Consider the following 27,378-nt stretch of genomic DNA (forward strand, 5'->3'; position numbering starts at 1 on the left):
GACTGGTCTCCCAGAGGGCACAGTTACATGATCAGTTACTGTTATGTACTAGTACACCAGGTAACCTCCTACTCATTTCAAAAGATGTACTAGGTCCTTTAAAGTGCGTATGAGCTAGACCTCTTCAGTCAAAGACTGGTCTCCCAGAGGCCCCAGTTACAGTATGATCAGTTACTGTGAAGTACTAGTACACCGGGTAACCCCCTACTTTACTTTAAATAAAGTACATATGAGCTAGATGTGTACACTGGACCTACGGTTTATAGTATCTGAGAAGACACGTTCTACCACCAGAACCAAGGGGTAAGTAAGCCTCGAACCCTTTCCGATGTTATGGCTATGTAATTACGGTTCCCCTGTCTTAACCACTCACTATTACTCTGACCATCAGGTCAGAGTGTTACACTATTATCACTAAACTTGTACCTGTGTCCTTAAAATGGACCTGAAATGGATTTTCGATTTTTTTCATTTTAGAATGATGTTTTGGGGGCTATTAGGTGTTGCTAGAATGTATATTGTTATAAAATATAAATTCGCCCTTTTGGGGAAAGCCCCATTTGAAAATCAAAAAAATTCGCGGGTGACGTCACTTTGCGAATATATTCCTATCCCTCCAATGGACAATTTGCAGTTTTTTGGCTATAACTCTTGAAATCTTTGGAGTATTTTCTAAAAAATGCTTGTGCTTTTGCAGAAACGTATTTAGAATTTTTTTAGATAAAATTATTACCGTATAAACGGTTAGTCATCGAGTAAATGACGATTTAAAATCTCCAAATCAACGGTTTTTTTCTGGCAATACCGACGTTAGCCTGGCAACGTTGTCCGGGATACAGCACCGTGTGCAATGATGCGTATCCATATTTTCCGTTCGTGTATTTTGTATTCGTTTGTAATTTATACTGCTAAAATGTGTTAAGTTTCTTTAGTTTATAGTTTAGCAGAATTAAATTAGTAATATGAGATGGTAATTTATTTGTTCACAAATCAGGCAGTTCGAAAACGAATTTGATTCATATTTTACTTTGGCTTGACAATGAGCAGCAAGTTGTTGATATCGCTTTGGATGCACATGAAACGTGTGGGTGGATCGACTCCGCGCGCTGGGCACCGCCTAGCCTAGGCCTAGTATTAGTAAAGGTTTGGGAGGTAGGCCTAGGCCTTCTAAATTCGGGTTTTAGAACAAACAAAGTACATTTTAGGGCACTATATTTCAACAACATTATATATTGAATTAGTATTAGTGTCAACGCTTCGCGTATCTTTCCAGGCCGTCGATCATTCACGGACTATCGGGCGGCATACACGCTCTCGATCGATATCGCCGTCGTGAATATAGATGCTCCCGACGGCCGTTGAAATAGAATATTGCAATGGCGTGAGTAACTTTCGCTAATTTACCAAGGTATCTTAAAATTTCGTTTTTTCTCAAAATACTATACATTTAGTTTTTATTTGTATGGGCTTGTGTTAATTTGATACATTTAAATAACATGTGTGAATTTCTTGAAAATCGAAATTCCATTTCAGGTCCATTTTAAGGAATATCTCTACATAGCACACAGTATTTTTCTATGGAATTATGAAAAAAGTGTCAGGAAGTTGGATAGTCAATGTATCAAACCGACAAATCTAAGCAGATGATTGGCATATCAGTACTATTATTATTTACCAAGTTCCTCGTCAGTTGAATTGTTGACGACGCTATTGATGTTATCATCGTCTCTTCATTATTATCCGGTATTCACTGAGCAGGTGATTTGAAAGTAGTTAATACAAATGTCGGTCTTCCTCTCGGAGGAAGTCTCATTGCTCTGCCGATTTGAGATAAAAACAAATAGATACCATTAATAGGTATCATTTTGAATGCCCTTTATGTGTGTACTTTCTATTAATAATAAGCAGATTATAATCGCACTTACATGAAGACTTTAAAACCAAAGTATTAAAAAATACGTGCACAATGTAATATTGCTATAAAATTTACATACAGAGTTATTATTTATTATTTTATCGACATTCATTTGAAATAGTCAAAGAAAAAAAAACAAGCATACATTTATAAAAGTTATAATGGTAACAATAAATAGGAGCAATGCCAAATTAATTTAAATCAAGCGGTAATCAAAAAGGTAATTTTACTGGCCATTAATTTAAATAATGTCTGAAAAATGTACCGGCATAAATGGGCCAGTTACTGGGTGGTTTTAATCATTGAGTCCATGGTATAATAGATAAATCATTTGGGACACCCATTTCAGGGGCAACCCTAAAGGAGACATATGAAACAAACAAGCTATAGAAACCTCTTCAGTGGACACCCATACAGTATACCTCTATTAAAGGGACACCCATACAGTATACCTCTATTAAAGGGACACCCATACAGTATACCTCTATTAAAGGGACACCCATACAGTATACCTCTATTTAAAGGGACACCCATACAGTATACCTCTATTAAAGGGACACCCATACAGTATACCTCTATTAAAGGGACACCCATACAGTATACCTCTATTAAAGGGACACCCATACAGTATACCTCTATTAAAGGGACACTTCGTAATTATAAGGTTCTACTCTACTGTTTGAAGAACTTGCCTTTCCAAAATAAACGTACAGTAACGTTATAATCTTTAGTATTGCACGGCTGAAAAAAGTCTTAAAAACCATATTTTGCCAATGACTCCTGTAAGTACCACATTTCTTTTAATCACTGAAAAAGGAATACTGTAGTTTGATTTTGTTATGACAGTAAGTGAAATCTACTGAATAAGTCACTCTACAAGTTTACTTTACTTTAACTATGAACTGTATTAATATCATTTGCTTGATTTTGTTGTGCAGTTCATTATTTTGTAATGAGCTCTATTTTTAGGATTTCATAAATGCTAACTGCCAGTCACTGTATTGCACCAACGTAATACATTTTAAGCTACAGAGAGGAGTCTACTCAGTTTTCAAAGATAATTATATTTTCAGCTGTTGTTGTTATTGTTGTTTTTTCGTTTTATATTATTTAGGATTCAATCAATTTCAAAAAAACTAATGTACAGTACAGTAATGTCATATATTTTGCTTCAAAAGTTCCTATTTGTTTTAAATTTGACAATTTTGAATGAATACAGTGGGTTTTTTTTCACCTAAAACACCCAAAGATTGAGGTATAGCTCCTTGTGAAAACAGCCTTTTGCATTAAAAGTGTTTGATCACTTTATTAATCATAATTTTATTTGTTTTTAGCAAATTTTTCTTATCAAATTGAACAACTATCAGTGGTTTTAAAAGGGGCCCCAAGGACTAAAAATGGATATTTTTTGCATTGTAAATTTCAAAATTTAGGGCCCTCTCTCTCTCCACTTATATCTGTCTGATTTAGTACCTTGATTGAAACTTGTGTTTGCCTAACTACTGTAGGGATGTTTTAACAAATTATTTTATATAAAAAAAAGACTGTACCTGTAGCAGAAACAAGAATTGAACCCAACACTCATAAAATAGAAAGAAGATGTGACTATGTTCAAAAGTTATTTTTACCACATTTTAAACAGGACGACTAATTTATTATACATATTGCAATATTATAAGAACATAAGTACGCTGTCCTTAATTGGCTAGCTATCATTTTACATTTGATATTTTAGATAATTAGGCTAAAACCATCAGTGTGTACTACTTGTACTCCAGCTACTAATCACATTTCATTTGTGACATTTATGTGACTAACATACTCTATGGCAACATGTTGACTGTTCTGAAGCTGCTCATTATGAATAATGAGTTAGACATTGAATGTTGATATCAATGTTCAATTATCATGGTAAATGCACACTTATGGTGTTATGAATGTCATGTAATCGTATGATTCATGTGCTGTAAAGGTTATATGTGACGTTTAAGAAAATTAGGCTGTAGTGTTTGTGTTCGTCGAAATTCAAATTAAAAAATAGTTTCTTATAACCTCTGTGTACATTGCCATTAGAACTGTTTTAAGGAAAACAACTGACACCAACTTAATTTGAACATTTACAATATTATTAGGCTATTTCGTCAAAGACAATAGCCTTTCTCCTCGAACAGCGAGATAAACTAGAAAAGTAAAAATTATATTTTATTTATTTTCCCCATTTTCTTCCCCGTCATTTTTTAGAATTTTGCCATCACTAAACTACTGCACAGTATGGTAATTTAATAAAAAATAAAAACTCTCCAAAAACAAGAATTTTTTCAGGTCAAAAACATCTTTTGTACTGACATGTACAAATAATGCTTTTTCACCAAAAACCTTTTTTCGAGGAGGTCATATCGTTATAATTTACACCCAAAAAATGAGTAACAAAACAATCAGTAAATAAATTACAATTTAAATTTTGTTTTTAAAGATTTATTAAGGTTATTACATTACCAACAACACTGTTGGTTTGTGTAATGCTGTAAGTGTTTTACTATACAACACAATACGATAATTTTATATTAGACAAACCAGTAGTCGACTTTGAATTTGAATTTTTTTTATTGGAAACAATTACCATCGAGTCTGTGCAATTATAAGAACCTCTAAATTGATATCACTCTGTTTTATTAGTCAATCTCAACGAAGTCTTGCCTTTTAATGATTAAAGAATCGTGTATTAAATTAAAGTGCTATGCGACCCAAAGATGAACTTTAATTTTAAAAACTTTTAATTATCATTGTTATTAATGTATTGTGAATAAGGACAATTCATTTCAAGCAAGGTTTATTTTATATGTAGTAAAATATATTTTGCACCAAGATATTTTAACCTATACTTTTATTTATTTTCACTATAAAGCCCTGTCTGCACTATCAAACTTTATGTGATGTGCCCATGGACATGATGATGTCATATTTCTACCATATTTGGATATATCACTACCATATTTGGGCACCATTTTTGTCACATAAAGTTTGATATTGTAGACAAATCAAAATTCATTCTATAAAGCCCTGTCTGTACTATCAAACTTTATGTGACAATAAAAATGTGATGGGCCCATGGACATGATGATGTCATATCACTACTGAATTTGAATAAATCACTACCATATTTGGGTATATCACTACCATACTTGGGCACACCACCATTTTTTGTCACATAAAGTTTGATATTGTAGACAAAGTATCAATTCATGCAGAATGTATTTAAAACAAAATAAAATGATTTGGGTTTCAAGGAACCAATGAATTGCATGGAAATTTTTTACTTGATGATAAACATTGAATTGCTAATCCATTACTCATTTTGTATCCTTAAGTGTTTACTATCAGTAATTAACACGATAAACTGACTGAGTCATTCTGCAATCAGTAAAGTGTCAAGCTCTTAGTTTTCACCTTTGACAACAATACATCTTTATGTTGAAGTAAATCAATCTTATTGCTTGACATTCTAAACACAGCAGTAACACTCCATGATCTCCCCCGTACATTTAATAACAAGAACAGAATTAATAAGTTAAGCATCAACTACCCTGTACATGCCAATCCACAGGTAGTGAGATTAAGCCTTATATACCATGGAGTAACGTAGTATTTCTCCATACACAGTATTGTAGTTTTCTTATCTTCATCTTTGATGTGCGCCTCTTCCGTAGTACATTATCATGCAAATATTTTTTCTCTCAGCAGTCACAAATTTATATTAATAATTTTAAAAATTCTTTACATTATTATTTTATTTTATTATAGATGTATTATTCTAGTTGATTATATTTGAAAAAATCAAACACATTTGCCAATAATGTTTAAATTAGACTTATGTAAAAATATCACTGCTATACAGTACTTAAATTACAGTTGTTGCGTTACAGTAAATCTAAAATCGACAAGAATAAATTTTCAACCCACCATAAAATAAAATGATTGAATTGATTTGTAGATTAATGTTTGTTAGAATATATCGTTAAATTGTTAATCACCAAATTCTCAGAAAATTGCTGCTTTGTTAGTTTCGAATACAAATGGTAATTAGTCTCAAAGAAATTTATTAAATAATATTTTCAAATTTTTCTCTCTATGTACAGTAATATAAAACAGGAATTATTAAACATAGTGTTTGTATTTCACTCTCCTGGTAGCCATTTTGAATTGAAATAAGAATAGCATGCTGTTTATTAATATTCCATGCTAAGTAATTCATTGCATTATATCATTCAGCATATGAATTATTACATACTGTAATCTAGCCATTTGTCACTTTTCCGCTTGAGTAAACTCTATTACGAGGATTCATTCATTGAAGGAGCTCATCATGATCAGATTGGCTTCTTCCCAGTCATACAGGAAACCATTTTGAAAACGGTTTCTCTTGCATTTTGCCTTCATCTTACTTCTAGGTGTGTTTCAGCAATTTCATTCATTCAAAATTTGTGTGATTCATCCATTAATTATATTCAGTTTTCGTAGTAGCCTATTCACAATGAATCATAGTATTTTCCATTCATAGTTTAGCTTCACTAACAATACTGTCATAAATAATTTTATCAATAGCTTTATCATGTTTTATTTGAATATTATTATTAAATAATAATGTCAAGTCTATATCGTGCCTAGCTTACCTGGATAAACCAACATAAGCCTCTCTCTCCGACGAGAGGTAAACATTACGAAAAGAAGAACATTAATAACATTAATTTTTCCCCACCCCCGTCGGATAATGGATCAGTCCGCCACCAGTACGCCCTCAAGTGAGACACACCCACTTATCATCGTCATCATTTCTTTTCGTAACGTCGTTGTGTACGTACGTCTTTTTCTGAACACATTCCTGGAATTCCTGAGGAATTTGCGATAAAGACTTTATACTGTAGACTGGAAGAGAAGAATAGAGCAAGAAAACGAAGCTAAGTGTAGTAGATCGTTATCTTGTGGTTGGATACGTTTAGAATCGTTACCCTTGGCTAGTTGCCAGGAGTTAAAATTTAGCGTTGTAAGCCGTTATCCAGTGTGTTTCACCTGGATAGAAATACTGGAAGATCTTTTGTTGTTCGTTAGGCTAGTGGGGAAAAGTAGGTCTGTTAGATCACCATGCCTAAGCAGGACTGTATTAAATGTAGGGGTCCCCGCTCTACCGTGAAGTGGGACCGCCACTTGGAGTGTATAAATTGCCGCACGTGTACCGAGTTGTCGCCGTGAGATGTTTGTGTCCGCTGGACACCGTCCAAGTTCAAATCGCTCCCTAAGCCTAAAGAGCGCACGGAAGCGGCACCACCTTCGGAGGTGGGTGCCGTTGATACGGCAGGCCCTCCTGTCGTCGCGCCGGAAGTTAGCCTTCCAGATATGCCTGCACCGGCTGCGGCCTCTGCGGTTCCGGGGGTGAATGAGTTTTCTCCGGGGTTACTGCAAGCCATTGTTGCAGCTGTGAGAGCTCTGCCGAGGGATGAGCCTGAGGTACCCTCTCAGATTAGACCTCCTCCCCATATTCCATACATTGATGTTGGCCCACAGCAGACCTCGTTTTTCGATGGTTCGTCCGTCCGGCAAAGGGATTACGATAGTGACAGGACGATGGCCTCGCTCTCTGACGATGATAGAGATAGCTTACGAGAGCAGGCCGGGCCAGGGGAGGAAGGTCTGCAGGCGCTAGTTATGCGGACGGTCCCCGCGGTGCTGTCCTTTCTCGGCGTCGATTTCACGTATCGCGAGCCTAAGCATACTCCTTCGTCTAAGCGGTTTTCCACTTTTGGCGTACGCACGCCCTTTAAGAAGGTATCTTCGTGCCCGGTTACGCCTCTCGATCCAGAACTTGTGGAACGTGTGGAGCTGATCGCTAAAGAGTCCAAGATTCGTAGGCCTATGCCTTATAGCCTGTCATCGGCTTTTCCGGTGCCGCAGAAACAATTCGAACTGTACATCGCGGCGCCGAGCGTCCCGGAGGCAGCGAAGGAACGGGTCCGTGAGGACCAGAACCTGGACCCGTCCAGGACTAATTTTTTGAAGCCTTCGGAATCCCGGACAGAGGACGTCCTTACGTCCGTCGACAGGGCCGCACGCGAGACGCTTAGAGCCGCCTCTATGGCCGGGTACTTGCTATCCTTTCTGGCTGATCCAGAACATCCGCCCCAGGGCGATTCGGACGTGATAGCTCTACTACAGCAGATCATGGGCCTGGTTGTTGATCAACAGGCAACGATCTCATTATCTGCGGCCGCGGCCCGTCGCGTTAACGTCTTGGGTGCAACTGACATCGCACCGACCGATTTCCGTAGGTTTACTACGTCTGACTCCTTCGGGGCGCAGGACTTGTTCTTTGGCTCCTTCTCACAGAAGGAGGATAAATGGGCTCGTGAGAGGGAAGCTCGTCGGGAGACAAGAGCGCGCTTCCCGCAAAAACGCCGAGCTAGCAATTCACGCTCAAGGACAGCCGCACGACCGCCGCCTGTCCCTGCTGCTCCTCAGCAGATGCAGCCTCCCCCGCCGCCACCGGCTCAGCCTATGCAAAGTCAGGCTTCTACATCAAGACAGGCTTCACACCCCCCTCGCGGAATGCGAAATAGGGGTGGCAAAGGCGCCACCAACAGGAGTGGTCGCCGGTATTATAATGTGAAGCGCCGGTGACGGCCCGGGGACGCCCGTCCCTCCAAGCGAGGGCGGGCAGGTGGGGGGTCGCTTGAAACGGTTTTCACGGGTTTGGGAGACCCTGACCACAGACAGATGGGTTCTCTCCACCGTGACTCACGGGTATCGTATCGAATTTTCGAGCCCTCCGGTGAGCGGAGGTGCCCGGCACACGAGGATTCCGTCAGAGCCGGAAAAGAGTCAAGCGCTCATGACGGGCCTCGAAGCACTGCTCCAGAAAGGAGCTGTGGTGCATGTTCAAAAGGAACAACTTACGATCCCGGGACACGAATCCACCGTTTTCCTCGCCCAGAAAAAATCGGGCGATTGGCGACCCATCCTAAACCTCAAAAGTCTGAACAAGCGGTACATCCGGCCCCGCAGGTTCAGGATGGAGACTGTCTCATCTATCCTGTTGGGGCTAAGACGAGGGGACTGGGCAGCCACAATAGACTTGAAAGACGCGTACTTTCACGTGCCTATTGCGCAAGAACACCAGAGTTGGCTGCGCTTCCGCATTCACGATCAGGTATACCAATTCGTAGCTCTGCCGTTCGGCCTCTCAACGGCCCCACGAGTGTTTACTCGTCTAGTGAGAACCCTGGCGGCGTTCTTTCATCAACACGGCATCAGAGTGTTCATGTACTTAGACGATTGGTTGATCGTGGCCCAGTCCAGGGACCAGCTGCTGAGCAGCTTATCTTTTGTCCGCCTCGTGACGGAACAAGCAGGGTTCATAATAAACGAGGAGAAGTCATGTCTTCTCCCTTCTCAGAACCCTCTGTATCTCGGAGCCCAAATAAATTTGGTTACGGGCCGTGCGTGCCCATCCATCGAGCGTGTGGCCAAGGCAAGAACTGCAGTGCTACATCTTATCAATGCTCAGGCTCCGACGGCGTACGACTGGCTACGCACCTTGGGGTCACTGGCCAGCTTCGTCGCCCTCGTTCCGTTCTGCCGGTTAAGGATGCGGCCTCTGCATCTGCACCTTCTGGCAGCGTACCGCCCAAGATCAGACTCTCTACACAAGGTGGTTCCAACGAATGCGTTCATTATCTCGCATCTCGAATGGTGGCTCGTGGAAGACAGGTTACTTGTGGGCACACCTATACAAAGGTCAATTCCGGATGTCCGTGTGGAAACGGACGCATCCGAAGTAGGCTGGGGCGGTCACATACCGTCTCCGGACATTCGCGTCTCCGGCCTCTGGTCGCCCGAGGAGACGCGCGCCCACATCAACCTGCTCGAACTTTGGGCAGTCGAGCGCTCATTGGAGGCTCTTCTTCCCCATCTGGCAAATCGCCATGTTCTCGTCAATTCCGACAACACAACCGTCGTGGCATACATAAACAGGCAAGGGGGTACACGGTCCCCCACGCTATGTTGCCACACGTGGACGTTGCTAATGTGGTGTATAAGACACAACATCCAACTGTCAGCGGCCCACATTGCGGGTCGTCTGAACATAGTGGCGGACGCACTGTCCCGTCCACTTCTACGTCCTACGGAATGGCGTCTTCTTCCAATAATCGCCACCCAGATCTTCAACCACTTTGGGCGGCCCCATGTAGATCTGTTTGCGACGTCAGGCAACACGCAGCTCCCGACGTTCTGCAGTCGATATCGGGATGCACATGCGTGGGCGGTGGATGCCCTGTCCATACCATGGGACAACCTTTGGGCATATGCCTTTCCACCGATTTCAATACTGCCACTGGTCCTGACGCACATTCAGCGCCATCAATGCCGAGTCCTACTAATAGCGCCGTATTGGCCCAGGCAGCCGTGGTTTCCACTGCTTCTGGGCCTTCTGTACGATCAGCCGTTACGTCTTCCGATTCGGAACGACTTGCTGACGCAGGGCCGAGCTCGGTTTGCTCTACCGAACCTCATATCCCTCGACCTGACTGTATGGCCATTGTCAGGGATCGTTTCAGAGACTCAGGCATTCCAGATGGTCCGGCCGCCCTCGCGGCGAAATCCCGACGGGAATCCACTCTTGCTGTCTACAATAGCCGATTAAAACACTTTTTCGAATGGTGCAAGCGCCAGAAGACCGACCCTATGAAAGTGACTTTGGGCCAGGTCTGCGCTTTCCTACATTACCTGTTTGAGTCAGGTCTGCAGGTTCGCACCGTATCCGGCTATCGGTCTGCCTTGGCTGCAGTAATTCCGAATTTCAAAGACGGCTCGACCATCTCTTCATCCCCTGCAATTTCCAGTTTGCTTCGCGGGATGTTTCGAGAACGGCCTCCTACTAAGGCCCTGATTCCACGTTGGGACGTCAATGTCGTCCTAGCCGCTCTTATGCGTCCACCCTTCGAGCCCCTGAGTAGGGCATCACTTTACAACCTGACTCTCAAAACTGCCTTTTTGATTGCACTAGCCTCGTGCAAGCGCAGAGGTGAACTGCATGCTCTTTCTCTGGAGCCAGGGCACATCAGGTTTGAACGGGGTGGCGCGCGGTTGGTTTTTAGGAAAGATTTCCTTGCAAAATCTCAGACATTGAACTTCTCGCCGCCGACTGTGTTTATTCCCACCATTGCTGCATATTCAGGGGTTGAGGAAGACAGACTTTGGTGCCCGGTGCGGGCACTAAAGTTTTACATCAAACGCACAGAGTCCATTCGGGTCTCAGCGTCACATCTGTTCATATCGACAGTTGCACCCTTCCGACCGGCTGCTCGGTCGACGCTGGCAAACTGGGTCGTGGCAGCCATCCGGGCTGGTTACGACTCCACAGATACGCCTCCTCCGGCACATATGCACCAAGTGCGTGGCATAGCCGCTTCATGGGCGCTGTTTGCTGGGGTGCCCCTTCCAGACATCCTGCAAGCGGCATGGTGGCGATCACAGTCCACCTTCACTTCCCACTATCTGTCGGATACCTCCGCAAACCAGTCTACGGTGGCGGCTTCAATCTTGAAGCCCAGACACTAGGTATGTATGACAATGTTTACCTTGCCTCCCGCCTCCGACTAGACTCTAGTCCGGTGCTACACTGGCTTATGTTGGTTTATCCAGGTAAGCTAGGCACGATATAGACTACACAAACCAACAGTGGTGTTGGTAGTCTATGAGTGCCGCTTACCTGGATAAACGCCCTCCCTACCGTCCCCTCAGGCAGGTGGTCTTGAGAAATGATGACGATGATAAGTGGGTGTGTCTCACTTGAGGGCGTACTGGTGGCGGACTGATCCATTATCCGACGGGGGTGGGGAAAAATTAATGTTATTAATGTTCTTCTTTTCGTAATGTTTACCTCTCGTCGGAGAGAGAGGCTTATGTTGGTTTATCCAGGTAAGCGGCACTCATAGACTACCAACACCACTGTTGGTTTGTGTAATCTATGAATTTGAAGCACACACAAGTATGGTATCAAGCTGCTTCGGTATCTGATATTGATACCATTCCAACAAAAATTGTAATTATAACTAGTAGGTTTGTCAAATATAATGTATTAGTTTTAATTTTTAAATAAATAAATAAAAAACAAAATTATTAGCAGCCATAATATGAAATGTTACAGAATTATTTGATTGAAAAAAGGTAATCGCAGGACAATTCTTCTGTTCTTTGAAAGTGCATACATTAAACTTTTTTGAACCGTACTCTACGTTGTCTTTTATCAGTTAGGTTTATCTCTGATTGTGTGATTTATAGTTTTGGGATATGATGTTCGTTCTACATGCAGTTGTGAGTTCAAAAGTCCTTGGTTGAAATATTCCCAGGATTAAATGAAAATGATACTTAATGAATTATGGGATGCTACTAGAGATAATTGTAACTAACATTTAACCATTAATGTTTTTGTAATCTTGAGCAATTCATGCATGCTTTCGTTTTAAAGCATAACATTAATTTTAGAATTGTATTCTTTTGATTTACTAACTACAATTAAATGCGAGATTAATTTTTATGTTTAGCATTTCTGTCATGTGAGAGTGAAACCATCATAAACAGGGTGTGCCTTCGTCTTGTTTTCATTTATCATGTGATACAATACTTATCTACCATCTACTGTAGTTGCTCTATGATCCTTTCTACATTTATACTCCTGGACCCATTTATACTCCTGGACCCATTTATACTCCTGGACCCATTTATACTCCTGGACCCATTTATACTCCTGGACCCATTTATACTCCTGGACCCATTTATACTCCTGGACCCATTTATACTCCTGGACCCATTTATACTCCTGGACCCATTTATACTCCTGGACCCATTTATACTCCTGGACCCATTTATACTCCTGGACCCATTTATACTCCTGGACCCATTTATACTCCTGGTAAATCATGCCCAATATTTTAGTCTATTTTACAGTAGTCTATTTGTACCTACAGTTATCCTGTGTACCATTTATATAGCCATTAATTAATACACAAACCAATAGTGGTTAGTATTTACAGTTAGCCCTTCCTCTGGAGAGCATGGGCTAATTTTGGTTTAGCCAGGTAAAGCTAGGCACAAAATAAACTTTGTCATCCACTTGGTTTACATATTGTTATTTATTAAATGTAACATGTACAGGTACCCATTTATACTCCTGGTAAATTTGTCTTTGCCATCCATTTGGTATATTTTTATTTACAGTAACATTTTCTGTTTTACCCATTTATACTCCTGTTGCCATTCAAGAACTTATATTTTGATTTAACTATATCTTTTATGTTTGTACCCATTTACATTACAGTATATTCCTTATAAATTATGTCTTTGACATCTAGTTACATATTTTATATATTTTTAATTAATAAATTTGTCGGTTTATCCAGGTAAGCTACAGTAGGCACGAAATAGACACCCATTTGTACTCCTGGTATTAAGTTGTGCAATTTTTTTAATTTTTTTTTCAATTTTTGTATTATTGTTTTACATATTTCGTTTTAATAAATTACAGATCAGGGATTGAAGAAACCTATTCCAAGAATATTACCAAGTTGTCAAAATTAGCGTTGAACTCTTCCACTTCAGGGTGAGTACATTATTCCACATAAGAAAATCTAGTGTGCACAGTGTGTGACTGGTAGGTAGAAGGCACAGGTCTAATTTCACAGAGTAAGGAGAGGGCGTAGTACGACATAAAATATGTATAAATAGTACCATTTATTTTGTATGTTTGTTTAATTTGTTGCTCATTCATCAAATACAATTTTACAAATATAATTTTACCTAACCTAACCCTAACCTTATAAGCTCTAGAACTTGTTTCCATAGGGGTCCTATATGACATTGATAAGCTAAATATAATTCAAGATTATAGGGGAGAAGAGAGAAATGTGCCAACACCCCCCCCCCCCCCCCCAAATTGAAATGATCCTACTTACTTTATCTTTAATTTAAATGCATTAGAGATTAAGAGTATGGAACCTGTAGTAATATTTGGGCTTGGATCCCAAAGAACGCAACACAAAAACCTATGTGTGACAAATTCAGATGACCTCTCATGTTGTGATTGGTCAAATTGCTTGTGGTATGCTTACCGTACGTCCTTGCGTTGCATCTATGTGGGAACCAAGCGTTAAAGATGATTATGTTTGTGAATTGACTGCTGAACATGTAGTCAGTTTTAACTTTTCATGACTATACACCGATGCTATTATAAATAGTATTGGGCTTGGATGCAATAGAACGCAATGCAAAAACCCTTATATCCTTGTGTTGCATCTACAGTATGTGGGAACCAAGCATTAAAGTTGATTATGTTTGTGAATTGACTGCTGAACTTTCTCGGTTTGTCCATTAACCTGTCGTCAGTTCTAACTTTTTATGACCGATGCTATTATATCACAAATACAGTAGTATGGAACTTAGGCTTGGATGCAATAGAAAGCAATGCAAAAACCCTTACATCCTTGTGTAGCATCTATGTGGGAACCAAGAATTAAAGTTGACAATGTTTCTGAATTGACTGCTGAACTTCTCAGTTTGTCCATAAACCTGTCATCAGTTCTAACTTTTCATGACTACATACACCGATGCTATTATAATCACAAAGACAAGATTTATCTTCAAACGTGAATTTAGCATGATGATTAGCACTGAAGTTTAACTGGGTTAATGTTTTCTTGTATGTCTTCTGATGACACAAGAACTCACAGGATATCTAGATATATGACATCTGAAAATAGGTTAAACATTATATGCATACCTTATATGCAGAAATGTATCATCCATCATAGACTGTGTATAGCATAGTATATATCTCGGTATCATTATTTAACAAAACATCAAAGGCAATTCACTGAGGAAAATAAAAATCTGTAGCAGCCAAAAAAGCTGGATTGAGGATTTTTTTACAAAAGGCCATTAACTAAAAACATCAAAAAAACAAACAATTTCATAAAAAAATAAAATTGAAGCCGCAAAATTGAAAACAAGCGTCGGAGGTAAATAGTAAAAATCAAAGAGAAAAGATGGGTGACGAACCAATTAAGACTAGTTAGATATTGTAACATTTTTTCTACTATTATAATTGTATATCTTTTGATGTATATTATTGTATATATTAATAATGTTCAGTTTCATATTTTAAAGTTGTTTTTTATCTGTTTCTGGGTATTTAAACAGAAATTTATTCTATTCAATCTACTATAATATTTCCTTTTTAGGACATTTGCACCATTTTGGCAGGTTATAAAAGGTGCAATGGATAAGGTAGCGACAACTCATATCAAATTGATTCAAAAGCTACATGAATTGGTCAAAGAAGTACACAAATATGGTGAAGAACAGCAGAAGAAACATAAAATCGTAGGTTTACCAATTATAAATTTTTATTTTTACAATAATACTTTATAACTAGCCTTTGGTGCATGTTAACTTCCCACATCTTCAATACGCTTTGGATAGTGAGTGTACCGTAAGTTGAAAAGAAAGCTACAGTAGGCCGATATCAGCATAATTCTATTTAGTTGTTAGTTAGTAGTTAGGTGACAATTTGGTTTGCTTGTTGTTATTTATTTATACTGGGTGAACACTTACTTTCGATCAAAGACTGTTCTCCCAGGGGACCCAGTTATGATCAGTGGCTGTGAGTGTACTAGTACACATGGGTAACCCCCTACTTGTTTCAAAAGATGTACTAGATTCTTTAAAGTGCACATGAGCTGGATTTGTACACAGGACCTACGGTTTATAGTCCTTATCTGAAAAGACCCATTCTACTAATCTTTGTTCAAGTCACTGGGTTATCAACGGCCTCTGTTGAAAATTGATCAGGTTGAAACCTTACCAACCGTATTGGTGGCTACAGCCCTGTTAAAACAACAGTGGTTTTATACCATCGGAATGGAGAATTCGAAAAGCAGTGACCTTCATACTTTTTGCTTTAGAATCTTGTTCAAAATGTATAGTATCTCAATAATGATATAATACTATGAACTACACTTTTGAAAACATGTAATCCTTCAAGTGCATTTTAGCTTCAAGCTCAATAAGACATTTCCGGTGATAAAGCTTGTAAATGTAAATGATAATTTTAGTGAAAATGACAAGGTAAATGAACCATAATTAATAGGGTTATTTAACGACAGCGTTTGGTTCGTGAATATAAAGTTGGTAAAGTCTGTGCAGTAGATGCACAAATTTCCATTGAAACTAGAAAGGTCAAAGAAGATTTAAAGAAAATCTTTTCTTTCCGTTAGATGACCTTCAAATTATCCTAGTTTTTCCATAGTGTTTTATTATGTGACGTTTACATACAGGGTAGCACACAAACAGAGTGTTAACTTTAGCAGTTTGTCAAGACTAATTTCAATCCTAACATAATAAATGTAATATACTGTGGCAGTGTAATATAATATATATCCAAATAAAGTATAGAAATAATGACGATTTTGTAAGTTTTTAAAATACATTTTAGGATATAAGATCTTTGACAGATAACTCTTCTAAAGCCTCTAATAGGAAGTGCTTGATACGAATGACCTATATTTTATATAACTCCTGATTCACACAACAAATTGGTGTTATAATGGCTCAATGAAAATGCAATGACCAACTCTTAAACTTTTCAGCCATGATAAAATCCTCCTCTTATTAACATACAATAATAGTCTAAAGTACTGTAGCTTCAAAATCTGAAGCCTTTTTGAGCTGTAAAGACGGTTAAAATATCTGTAAATTTGAGAACGTCAGAAAATGTTCAAACGGCCAAACATTGGGATAACTCTCTGAGCCTACAGTAGTAAAATCTTGTTAATATTACTGTACTGCTGCCATTTGAAGTCTGATTTATGTGAGAATGGTTAGATACATCTTTGTATGCTGCAATCTGAAAGAGAGTAAAACAATAGGTCAGAGTCTCAATACTGTATGTCTTTGTATGCTGCAATCTGAAAGAGAGTAAAACAATAGGTCAGAGTCTCAATACTGTATGTCTTTGTATGCTGCAATCTGAAAGAGAGTAAAACAATAGGTCAGAGTCTCAATACTGTATGTCTTTGTATGCTGCAATCTGAAAGAGAGTAAAACAATAGGTCAGAGTCTCAATACTGTATGTCTTTGTATGCTGCAATCTGAAAGAGAGTAAAACAATAGGTCAGAGTCTCAATACTGTATGTCTTTGTATGCTGCAATCTGAAAGAGAGTACAACAATAGGTCTGAGTCTCAATACTGTATGTCTTTGTATGCTGCAATCTGAAAGAGAGTAAAACAATATAGGTCAGAGTCTCAATACTGTATGTCTTTGTATGCTGCAATCTGAAAGAGAGTAAAACAATAGGTCAGAGTCTCAATACTGTATGTCTTTGTATGCTGCAATCTGAAAGAGAGTAAAACAATAGGTCAGAGTCTCAATACTGTCTTTATTTGGATTGAGTTGCATGTTTCTTATGTTGCCAGCATTTATTAATGTTCTTGTATTCTTCCATGTAGAAAGTTATTCAATCCAGCACAGTACTTCCTAATACAAGGTTCTACACATCTGGAATATAATAACACATCCAGTATTACCCTCTGTATTATACTTTAGTATGTGTTAATATCATACCGCAATAATAATACTTGTACCCATCTTTCCTTTCTGGATTATCAATGCCTTGTGTTTTGCATTATAAGAACAGGAACATGAACTTTTCACACAGACTTATTTAAGATAATCTTGAGAAAGGAGTAATATCCGAATCAGATGTTTTTTATTTCCCACAGAAAATAATACAAGTACTAATAATGTACAATGTAAAGCTCTGTCTACACTATAAAACTACTTTAGAAAAGTGTGATGTGCCCAAATATGGTAGTGATATGCCCAAATATACTAGTGATAGGATATCATCATGTCCATATACAGCCACACCACATTTTTTTTAAACATGAAGTTTGATATTGTAGACAGAGCTTAAAGGTACTGTAATATTTGGATATACTATTTTTGTTGAAAAAGAACATGTTTCTTTAGAAGTATACAAAAAGAAAGGAAAACAGCATTCATTGCTGCTGCAATATACATGAGTAGACAACAAAAAGGAAACTTTGCTGCAGAGATTTGAAAATGTCAAGAAAATCTGTCTCTTTGTCTGTCTTTTATTGTATTCATGCTGTGTGGGCTTATGACATTATCATGTCCAGGTTTAAAAAAATATCTTTTTATGCAGGCAAGACAAAATGCAAACAAAAGCAAACAGAAAGTATTATTATTTAATAAACATTATTAAAACTAAGTAATACTTAATCTACTGTTGAGAATGAATTGATGGTCATTACTTGCTCTATGGATGAGATATTAAGCTGTTGATCCAATCTAAGGTTATCACATGTCATATCATTTTCACATTCCCATTATAGTAGATTTGCATCTTCAATGTTATTTCTTGGTCAGTTTTTTTTCTTAAGAATATATGTTGTTGTCAGAATTTCTAAACTTCACATATTATTAGTACATATTTTCGCTTTACTTTTGGTTCAATGTTCTAAAATCGAATAGGTAAATTATTGTGACAAATGTAGACAATTTATTATTAATTAACTAAATCAAATTATTGGATATGAATTAAATTGTATATCTTATGCCTTGTCTACTCAAGAGCTAATGTACAAAGATATGAGCCTGGTATCTTCTGGTTAATCTTCTTAAGATGTGGTGACGGCATATGACATTGTACAAAAGACAAACCCATATTACATTGGATATATGTTAATACTCTGACTGGTTTAGTTTAAAACGCTTTTCTACATTTAACATGATAATTTATTAAAATATTGCTTTAGATCTTCACTTGTAATCGATCACTAACCTTTTCTTTCGATTTCTGTCCTAAAAATAAGTTTTGAATGACTACTGCTAGATTTTATGTCAAGAGGATTTCAAAATTAAACTTAAACAAGAACATCAAACAATTATAATAAACAATATTTACTATTAGAATAGGAAAAATCAGTGAAATGCATTAATCTATCGCAAAGTATTAGGGCTGGACATTACTCCTGAACAAGATATATCATCGTAAGAAAAGCGAGACAGAATTTATCAGCGTAATTCAACTAAAAGAAGATTATCACCAAGCACGTTGTTACGCTAATGATAATGGACGCAACATCCAGTCAACGACCTAACAACTAGCTTTACAGACACGACAGTCTCTCCTTAGCGATAATAATCAAGTTATGTTGAGTCCTTGTATCTGATACTCTTATCAATCTTTAAGTTGATATCACAGTCATCTTTCATCAATTTAGTTGTGTATTGCTATACTGTACAATGATTGCTAACATATGTTTCATACATTATATTGATGATCCTGTGTGTACTTGATCACTTTTTCAAAATCAATCTGGTGGCACAAATTAGTCTGACCTTTGTGCTCTGCTATCCATTGCTATAGTTAGTACATAATGCCTGTTAAAGCTTGGTTCCCATATAAGGTACAAGGCAAGTACATGCAAGCAAATTGACCAATAATAAATGACGAATCATACAAACTGTTGTTTGTGATTGGTCAATTTAATTGTATGTACTGTACCTTCTTGCGTTGTGTCCAAGTGGGAATTTTTGACTTACTTAACTGGACCATTCTTAGTACAGGTTGTCACTACAGTACATTAGTGGGGGCTAGAGTAGTCACTTGTAGTGGCTGGAGTAGTCACTAGTAGTGGCTGGAGTAGTCACTAGTAGTGGCTGGAGTAGTCACTAGTAGTGGCTGGAGTAGTCACTAGTAGTGGCTGGAGTAGTCACTAGTAGTGACTGGATAAATACTTTTCGTAAGATACAGGTACAGTATCACTATTTTATCATGTGTCATTAACAAATAATGATAAAACACCCCAATTAATATCCCCCTCCTCTTACAAATTACATATTATTAGAACAGACATTTCAATTGATGCTTTAGAATGAAGAATAATTTATTCAATTTCTTCATTTACTTTAGCTTAGTTCATTTTTCTGTCAACTTTCAAACTACAATATGAATTCTTCTTTGAGCTTTCCCAAGCTGGCGACATTTAAGTCATGTATAATCATAATCGTCATTTGTATATCTTTTATTGTTTTGTATGGCAGGTACAGACAGCGACAATGAAGCTTCATTGAACAAAATTCAATTCATCATTAGCAAAATGATGAAGAAGCTAGCTATAACCTTTAAGTCTTATCACATTACTAGAAACACCTGCTTGAAAGTAGGACGAAAAAGTTACTGAGCTTTACAGAATATTGAAATAGCTTGAAATAAAACAAAAACCGAACTGAATTAAAATGTGAAAAAATATTGAAATTTGTCGTTATTCACTTTATTAATATTTATATATAATGTTTGCTTTTTATTTGTACAATATTCATTTCATCTTTTATTTCTTAAAAAATAATACAAAATACAAAATTATACCATATTTATTTGATGTACGTTTATTGCATTGTTTTTAAGGGTGGAGGGAATGTTTATTTTGTACGGTGTAATTATTATCAAATAAATATTTCCTAGATATGAAAAAAATTAACAAAATTAATATCAAGACGTGAAATTGTATTAAAATTTGTGATAAATCGTGGATCTGTCAATCAAGGAATTCTACTACAAATAGAAATGCATGTGTCGAGACGTTTATTCGAGTAATAATATAAGTATTGATTCTGAACTTGCCATTTACAAACTTTCTCATAAACTGCTTTCGGTTTTTCATTTATAAATTTATTGTCATATTAAGACTTTTTTACATGTATAGATATTATTTCTAGGGCTGATCCAGAGGCGTCATTTGTATTTGCAATATGAAACGCTGAATCTGCCGCTACCTGTTTCTTTTTATGACTAATGTTCTATATTTATGTTTATATTATCATTAGTTGTAAGTAAGCTCAAATTACAGAAAACTATATGTAAAATAATCTTTATAGTGGTCCATAAAATAATATTGCGTATCACAGACAATTTTATATAGATGTTTGACAGGATGATTTGATATGATTATTTTAGAGATATACCAACACTATCCAAAATCTTTTTCCCTTTATAGTCTTTAAATGTGTACGGTCCCTATTTCAAACTTGTCACAAAACATGGATGTACTGTGCACTAGTTTGAAGCATGGAGGAAAAAATAAATTATATTATTTTTTCCTCCATGGTTGAAGATACTACAGAACTATATTTTGAGCCGTGTATCAGCCCAATTGCTGTAAACACTGGGGTTCCCATTAAAATTGTACATTTTAATTTGTAAACAAAGTGGCTTGTCATGTATAAAATATTAATAATCAATTACAATGTGAGAAAATTCATTTAAAATCCTCAGAGCAATATGAGAGATTGTATGTTTTAAAACGAATTATCCTTTGCATCCAGTGTTGGACATCAAGCTACAGTATGTACTGTGCACATACCCGCAATTAATGGACCCTCTGAAATTACCTTAAGCTCTGTCTACACTAGTTTGACAACAAGTGTGAGGTACCCAAATATGGTAGTGATATACCCAAATATGGTAGTGATATGACATCATCATGTCCATATATGGGTACGTCATCACATAAAGTTTGATAGTGTAGACAGAGCTTTAGTTCATCCAGTTTGTATTCTTTGTGTCTTATGTCTTTTTTATTTTTTTATTTTTAGGTTAAAACTGAAGTGTCTGGTACCTTCAATCTTGTTCAGTCCATTAACACAACAAAAGAATCACTGGAAAAAGTAAGTCGTATTGGGAAATACAACATGTTAATTATATGGAATAAATTCTGTTTAGTTAATACAACAAAAGAAACACTGGAAAAAATGAGTCACTATATGAAACATGTTAATTATGTTGACTCAAGCTAATAATAATTTTTTATTTTATTCAACTTCTCACTACTAAAAACGGTCCAGTCCCAATTGCACAGTGGCTGTGTGTGACAGTGGCTGTGTTTGTGTGGACCTAAGTACACCGTAGTAACCCCCTACTCATCTCAAAAGATGTACTATGTTCTAATATAACATAATGAAAAAAAAAACAAAAGAAAGACTGGAAAAGTCACTATATGAATGTTAATTAAATATCGTTCTGGCCATTGACACAACAAATTGTAACGAATATGTCATTAATGTAAATTGAACATGTCATGCTAATTTTATGTTTGGTGTAATTTCTTATTTTTTAACGCCAGGCCAAAGAAACTTACAATACACGATGTATAGAGCACGAGAAATTGAAACGAGATAGCGCAACGTCAAAAGAAATAGAAAAAGCAGAAACTAAATACAAGAAAGCAAGTAAGTAAATTGAAGCCATTCTTTTTAAGTTAAGCTATGTTAGATGCTAACTCCACTTTATGCATGCTTAAAGCTCAGCTACGTAGATCTGGTAGGCGCTGCACTGCTGGCTGCCGTGGGTCCGTGGAGGGCCTAATCCGAATTTCCTCAGTTTCCAGTTATGGTTGAGGACCAGAATAATACATTTAATATTGACAAGCGTGAATTTTGAATATAATATTTGGTTAATTGTACATAAATTGAGTATGTGTAACATACATAAATCATGAAAAAAAAATAGGAATTTCCCATAAGATAGTCAAATTCAAAATTTGGCAAAATTCTGCCATAAAAACCAGAGACTTTTTTTCAGTAGTTTAGGTAGTTTAACCTAATGTAATAATGTCTGATGACTCCCTAGAAAATGGGGAAAACAAAGATGGTGGATATACGGTAGATAATTTTTGCTATGCTCAAAAAAAATAATTTGATGTTGAATTCCTATATTAAATCATCTGATAACATTTTTTAACACACCGTTTATTTTCTCTCTTTTTACACATTTTTATACAAAAGAATAGCGGTTTTACTGTGTAATTTGATAAGGAAGTGTTTATTTTCAAAAAGATAACACAAATAAAATCTATAGATTGATAATTATTGGAATGTACAGTATGATACAGTAAATAGAAGTGTTTTGCCCGCACCTGACCTTTAAGCTGATCTGAATCATATCTAAGTTACATCTGATATACTGTAAGGGCTTATGTCTCTATATAACTCGGATGTATCTCTGAAAACAGTTGAACTCTGAAAGATTTATATCAGATGTTTAACTGGTGTATTTTTTGCGTTTTAAACCTAAACTGCAATGTATATGATAATTTTACAGTATGTCTGTAACTTATAATGTTTTTCTTCAAGGTTTTAATTATCTATTATAATATTTATGATGCATTTTATGAAAGGTCTCCTATAATTTTGTGACCTCCATATTGGATGTATTAAATCATATTGTAAAATAATACTTGGTTAATAAGTTATGAAAAAAAATTGTTAGGAAAGAAGATTAAGTACAGGATATGATTGTTAAACAATGGTTCAACGAAACGAGTGTGGGTGACTACACATTACCAATAGAGTGCTGTAAAATAAATAGAAAAAGGAAACATGTCAATAATTGTTATTCTTATGGTTTTCGTTGTGTATATTGTAACCACAATTATCGTAACATGTTTATTTTTTACTGTTTTCCTGAATTACCTCAGTATTATTATGTAATTGCTATCAGAGCTTACATGTTCAATAAACAATTAATATAAATTTAAGCTTGGTTCCCACTTAAGACGCAACTCAAGGGCGTAAAGAGCAATGCAAGTGGTTTAACCAATTACACGCGACAGTTGGAATAATTCATCACTTGTCATTGGTTTGATTGTTTACGTTGCGATAACGTTCTTGCGTTACGTTCTAGTGGGAACCAAGCAAAAGGAATTCCTGGTTATGTACAATGGTCACAAAATCTCAGTTACTAGATCACAGACATAAGGGAAACGCAAGTGACTTAACCAATGACATGCAACAGTTTGAATAATTCATCCCTTGTCATTGGTCAAATTACTTACGTTGCGCTTGCGTTACCTTCTAGTGGGAACCAAACATAAGGAATCGATCCCTGGTACAAAGGTCAGAAAATCTCAGTTACTACAGTAAATCACATTCATTTCATTAATGTTGTGTAATAATATAAAAAGATAGTTTATTGGTTTGTTTATGTTTCATTTGATTAGTGGATGAATACAGGTCGTTAGTGGAGAAGTATGCAAATCTAAAGAACGACTATGAACAGCAGATGACAGACACAAGTCATGTAAGTGATGCCACGTCTATTGTTTATGTCTGAATGTCTCTAATCAACAACCAGTCTGAATACAGGTTTACTCAAAGAACCTTTAAAGAATATTTTATGTAATCTTTATCATATGTTGCTTATATTTGTATATTTTAGTTGAGTACTATATGTACCAAGGGCCCGTAAGGCCCATTTATATTAGGAAGATAACGATCGACAATAAATAGATAAGCACGCATTTTTCTTACATAAAACAAAATCAATTAGACAGATTTTCCTTTTAAAAATATTTTTTTAATTCAATTAAATTTTGTCATAATCAATAAAAAGAATAAAATTGTTGTATTGTCTCAGTATTATTGCTATAATCAATCATGGCATCATATGATTGGATGTGTGAAAATATTATATTCATCAAAGGCAGCATAGATGATTATCTATATTTATAGACTGAAATTTTTTTTGTTTTATGTATGAAAAATGCGTATTTGTCTATTCCTTAATGTCCTAGTGTAAATGGGCCTTAAGTGAAACCATCTTTTGACTGATTGGACCAACACCCTGTTTTATTTATTATTGTGAATTAATGATTTAAAATAGAAACTAATAAATAAATGTAGCCACCAAATGAACACACAAAATAGCTAGTTAGTTTAATACAGAAGTAACATTATTCTTATTCATATTTTTACTAGAAATTTCAACAAATAGAAGAAAGCCATTTGAAGGAAATGAAGGATTTTATCAGGTCTTATAATTCATCGGTCCATGAATGTAACAACAGCCTAGGACAGGTACTCAGTTTAAGTTCAAATTATTTCCACAAATATACAAAATCAACAATGTGTACAATATAGTAAACTACAGGAATAGAAAAAAAAACAGCTGTAAACATAAACTTGAAGTTCAGTTAAAGTGATGGAGATAACATTAAATGAGGATGATAAAAATGAGGATGGTGGTGTTGATTTTATTGAGCGAACTTTTGTTTTGCAAAGACCGACGACCAATCTAGGTCAGGTCAATCGATGTGTTGTCGGACATTGCCTGGACCGTCTAGAAACCATCAAACACGTCCCGATATCTCACAATGAACAAGCATGACATTGTTTGGTCATCTTGAATACTCCACAAGGAAGTCTGACAAAGAGTCCTTGGGGAGGCCTTATTAATTGGACACTATCTCTTTTAAATGTATCACAATTAGTGGCTTCAAAGTAGAAAGCTTCCTAATAAGAATGGTGGTAATAGTGATAATGATGGTGTCGATGATGATGATGATTATGGTGATGAAAAATTAATCAGACTTATGTAGCGCCGGTATTCATAATAGTAATGATATTTATGATAAAGATGATGATGATTTCAATGATAATGATAAATATAGAATAATAATGAAATTAGTAATAATTGAAAAGAGGTTGAGGAGAGGATGAGAATAAACACATCTATTACACATTTTAATTTCAACAGATTCAACATGAGTTTTCACAGCAGTGTGAAGACATGACGGAACAGAAATTAATTGAAGTGTATGTTGATTCTAAGGGAACAGGCAAAGATAAACTGCGTAAGTATTTACAATTATTCTGTGCACTTTAATATTTTATTTTGGAAAAGTGTTTGAGAAATGCTGAAAATGGTGTCAAACCTTTTCAAATGCGATTTTGAGGCTGTTTTGTACTCTTTTATGTTTTAATGTGAACTCTATCACTTAAACCATGTGGACACTGTTTGCACTCAGAGCCTCTAATTCCTGCAAAGTTTTAAGCTACTATTTTATAACAGACACTGTTTGCACTCAGAGCCTCTAATTCCTGCAAAGTTTTAAGCTACTATTTTATAACAGACACTGTTTGCACTCAGAGCCTCTAATTCCCGCTTTTTTTAAGCTACTATTTTATAACAGAAATTTCCTACAAAACATTTTTTTTTAATTTGACAATTCGTTGTCAAGTAAAGTAAAAACTAGGATATTTAAATAATTGAATTATCATGATCCATAAAAACTGCTGTAAATAGTACTAATTATAAAAAAAGATAATAAATATCTAATAGACATGATTCAAAACGTTTCAGACATCAAAGGAGACAATTATTGGATTATGACTCGAAAGTGAAACATTTTCTTTAGAATTCTGTTTGTTTGCTTTATCTTTGTTTTTTTTATTAATTAATTTGTTTCGCTTTTTATACATATTATCATGATTCATTTAGCTAATTACTGTGTCTGTTAGTTCTCGTATACCTGAAATTTATCATAAGAACTAGACATCAATTCAGCAACATCTAGAGGGCAGGTTAGGACCTCCTAAAAATGGCCACTATACATATTATTTAGTATGCTTGAAGAGTATTAGAAAGAACCACATAATTATAAACATATATATTGTTAAATACAGTATAATTTTTTTTTAAAAAAATAGCTCTATCTATCTAAAATCTATAAATTCTTAGTAAAATGTTTTATTTCCTAATATGGCAATTATAATGTATTCTCACATTGACACTGTCAACACGCTACATAATAGTGCGTGACTGAGTAAGGGACGTGACTTCAAACTTTTAGCGTACAGTATCTGATTGGCCGATTGATGCAGCCATATTTGGTGATTTTTCTCCATGAGCTGTGATTGTGTTAGAAGTTGACCTTCTAGTTCTTACAATATGTTTATGGGAAAAACCCCTTTATTTTGTACCAGCATCATTTAAAAAATACTAATTTGGAAATTTCAATAAATCTAATTTAGCTCTTATGTCGTCTTATATATGTATTTCTATGTAGTTTATTAATAACCACAGCTACGCATTGGTTTTAATATTGAACTATAGTATAAATATATCATTTTTCAGGGATTTTAACCTTTTTTTTTTCTTCTTAACATATTATTATAATCTATTTCCTTCCTTTTGCTCTTAACCTTTTTGTTACAAACTAATTTTAAATCTTTTTTATAATGTACACATTGTCAATCATTGTGTATTTTAATCGCCTAACAACATTTAGTTAGGTCCAAAGTTATTATACAGATGCCTTCTATATGTGCTTATATTTTTTGTGGTATATTTACAATTTAATAGTTTCTTTTTTATTTATTATGCTCATATTATTATAGATTTTGTTTGCTACTGTTATTTTAGTAATTAGAATGCCGCATTTCTACACCAATAAAATAAACCATTAGATTTATAGAATTTCTATATACACATTTTACATTTTATTATGAACACATGATATTTCAAATAAATGTATTCAATTATTTGATTGTCGC

The 27,378-nt window shown here is 36.1% G+C and overlaps 1 protein-coding gene across 4 annotated transcripts in view; it reads left to right on the forward strand.

Moving 5' to 3' along the window:
* LOC140052261 (F-BAR domain only protein 2-like) overlaps nt 1–27,378 on the forward strand; it is a 51,555-nt gene that overhangs the window by 5,224 nt on the left and 18,953 nt on the right. For all 4 annotated transcript variants that reach the window (XM_072097731.1, XM_072097733.1, XM_072097735.1 and 1 more), the window contains exons 3-9: nt 13,491–13,565; nt 15,202–15,343; nt 21,643–21,714; nt 22,170–22,275; nt 24,045–24,124; nt 24,802–24,900; nt 25,580–25,676. In XM_072097731.1, the coding sequence (XP_071953832.1) occupies nt 13,491–13,565; nt 15,202–15,343; nt 21,643–21,714; nt 22,170–22,275; nt 24,045–24,124; nt 24,802–24,900; nt 25,580–25,676 (671 nt within the window). The remainder of the gene's footprint in view (nt 1–13,490; nt 13,566–15,201; nt 15,344–21,642; nt 21,715–22,169; nt 22,276–24,044; nt 24,125–24,801; nt 24,901–25,579; nt 25,677–27,378) is intronic.

The sequence above is a fragment of the Antedon mediterranea genome, chromosome 6, assembly GCF_964355755.1.
Source record: "Antedon mediterranea chromosome 6, ecAntMedi1.1, whole genome shotgun sequence".
Classification (NCBI taxonomy): Eukaryota; Metazoa; Echinodermata; class Crinoidea; order Comatulida; family Antedonidae; genus Antedon; species Antedon mediterranea.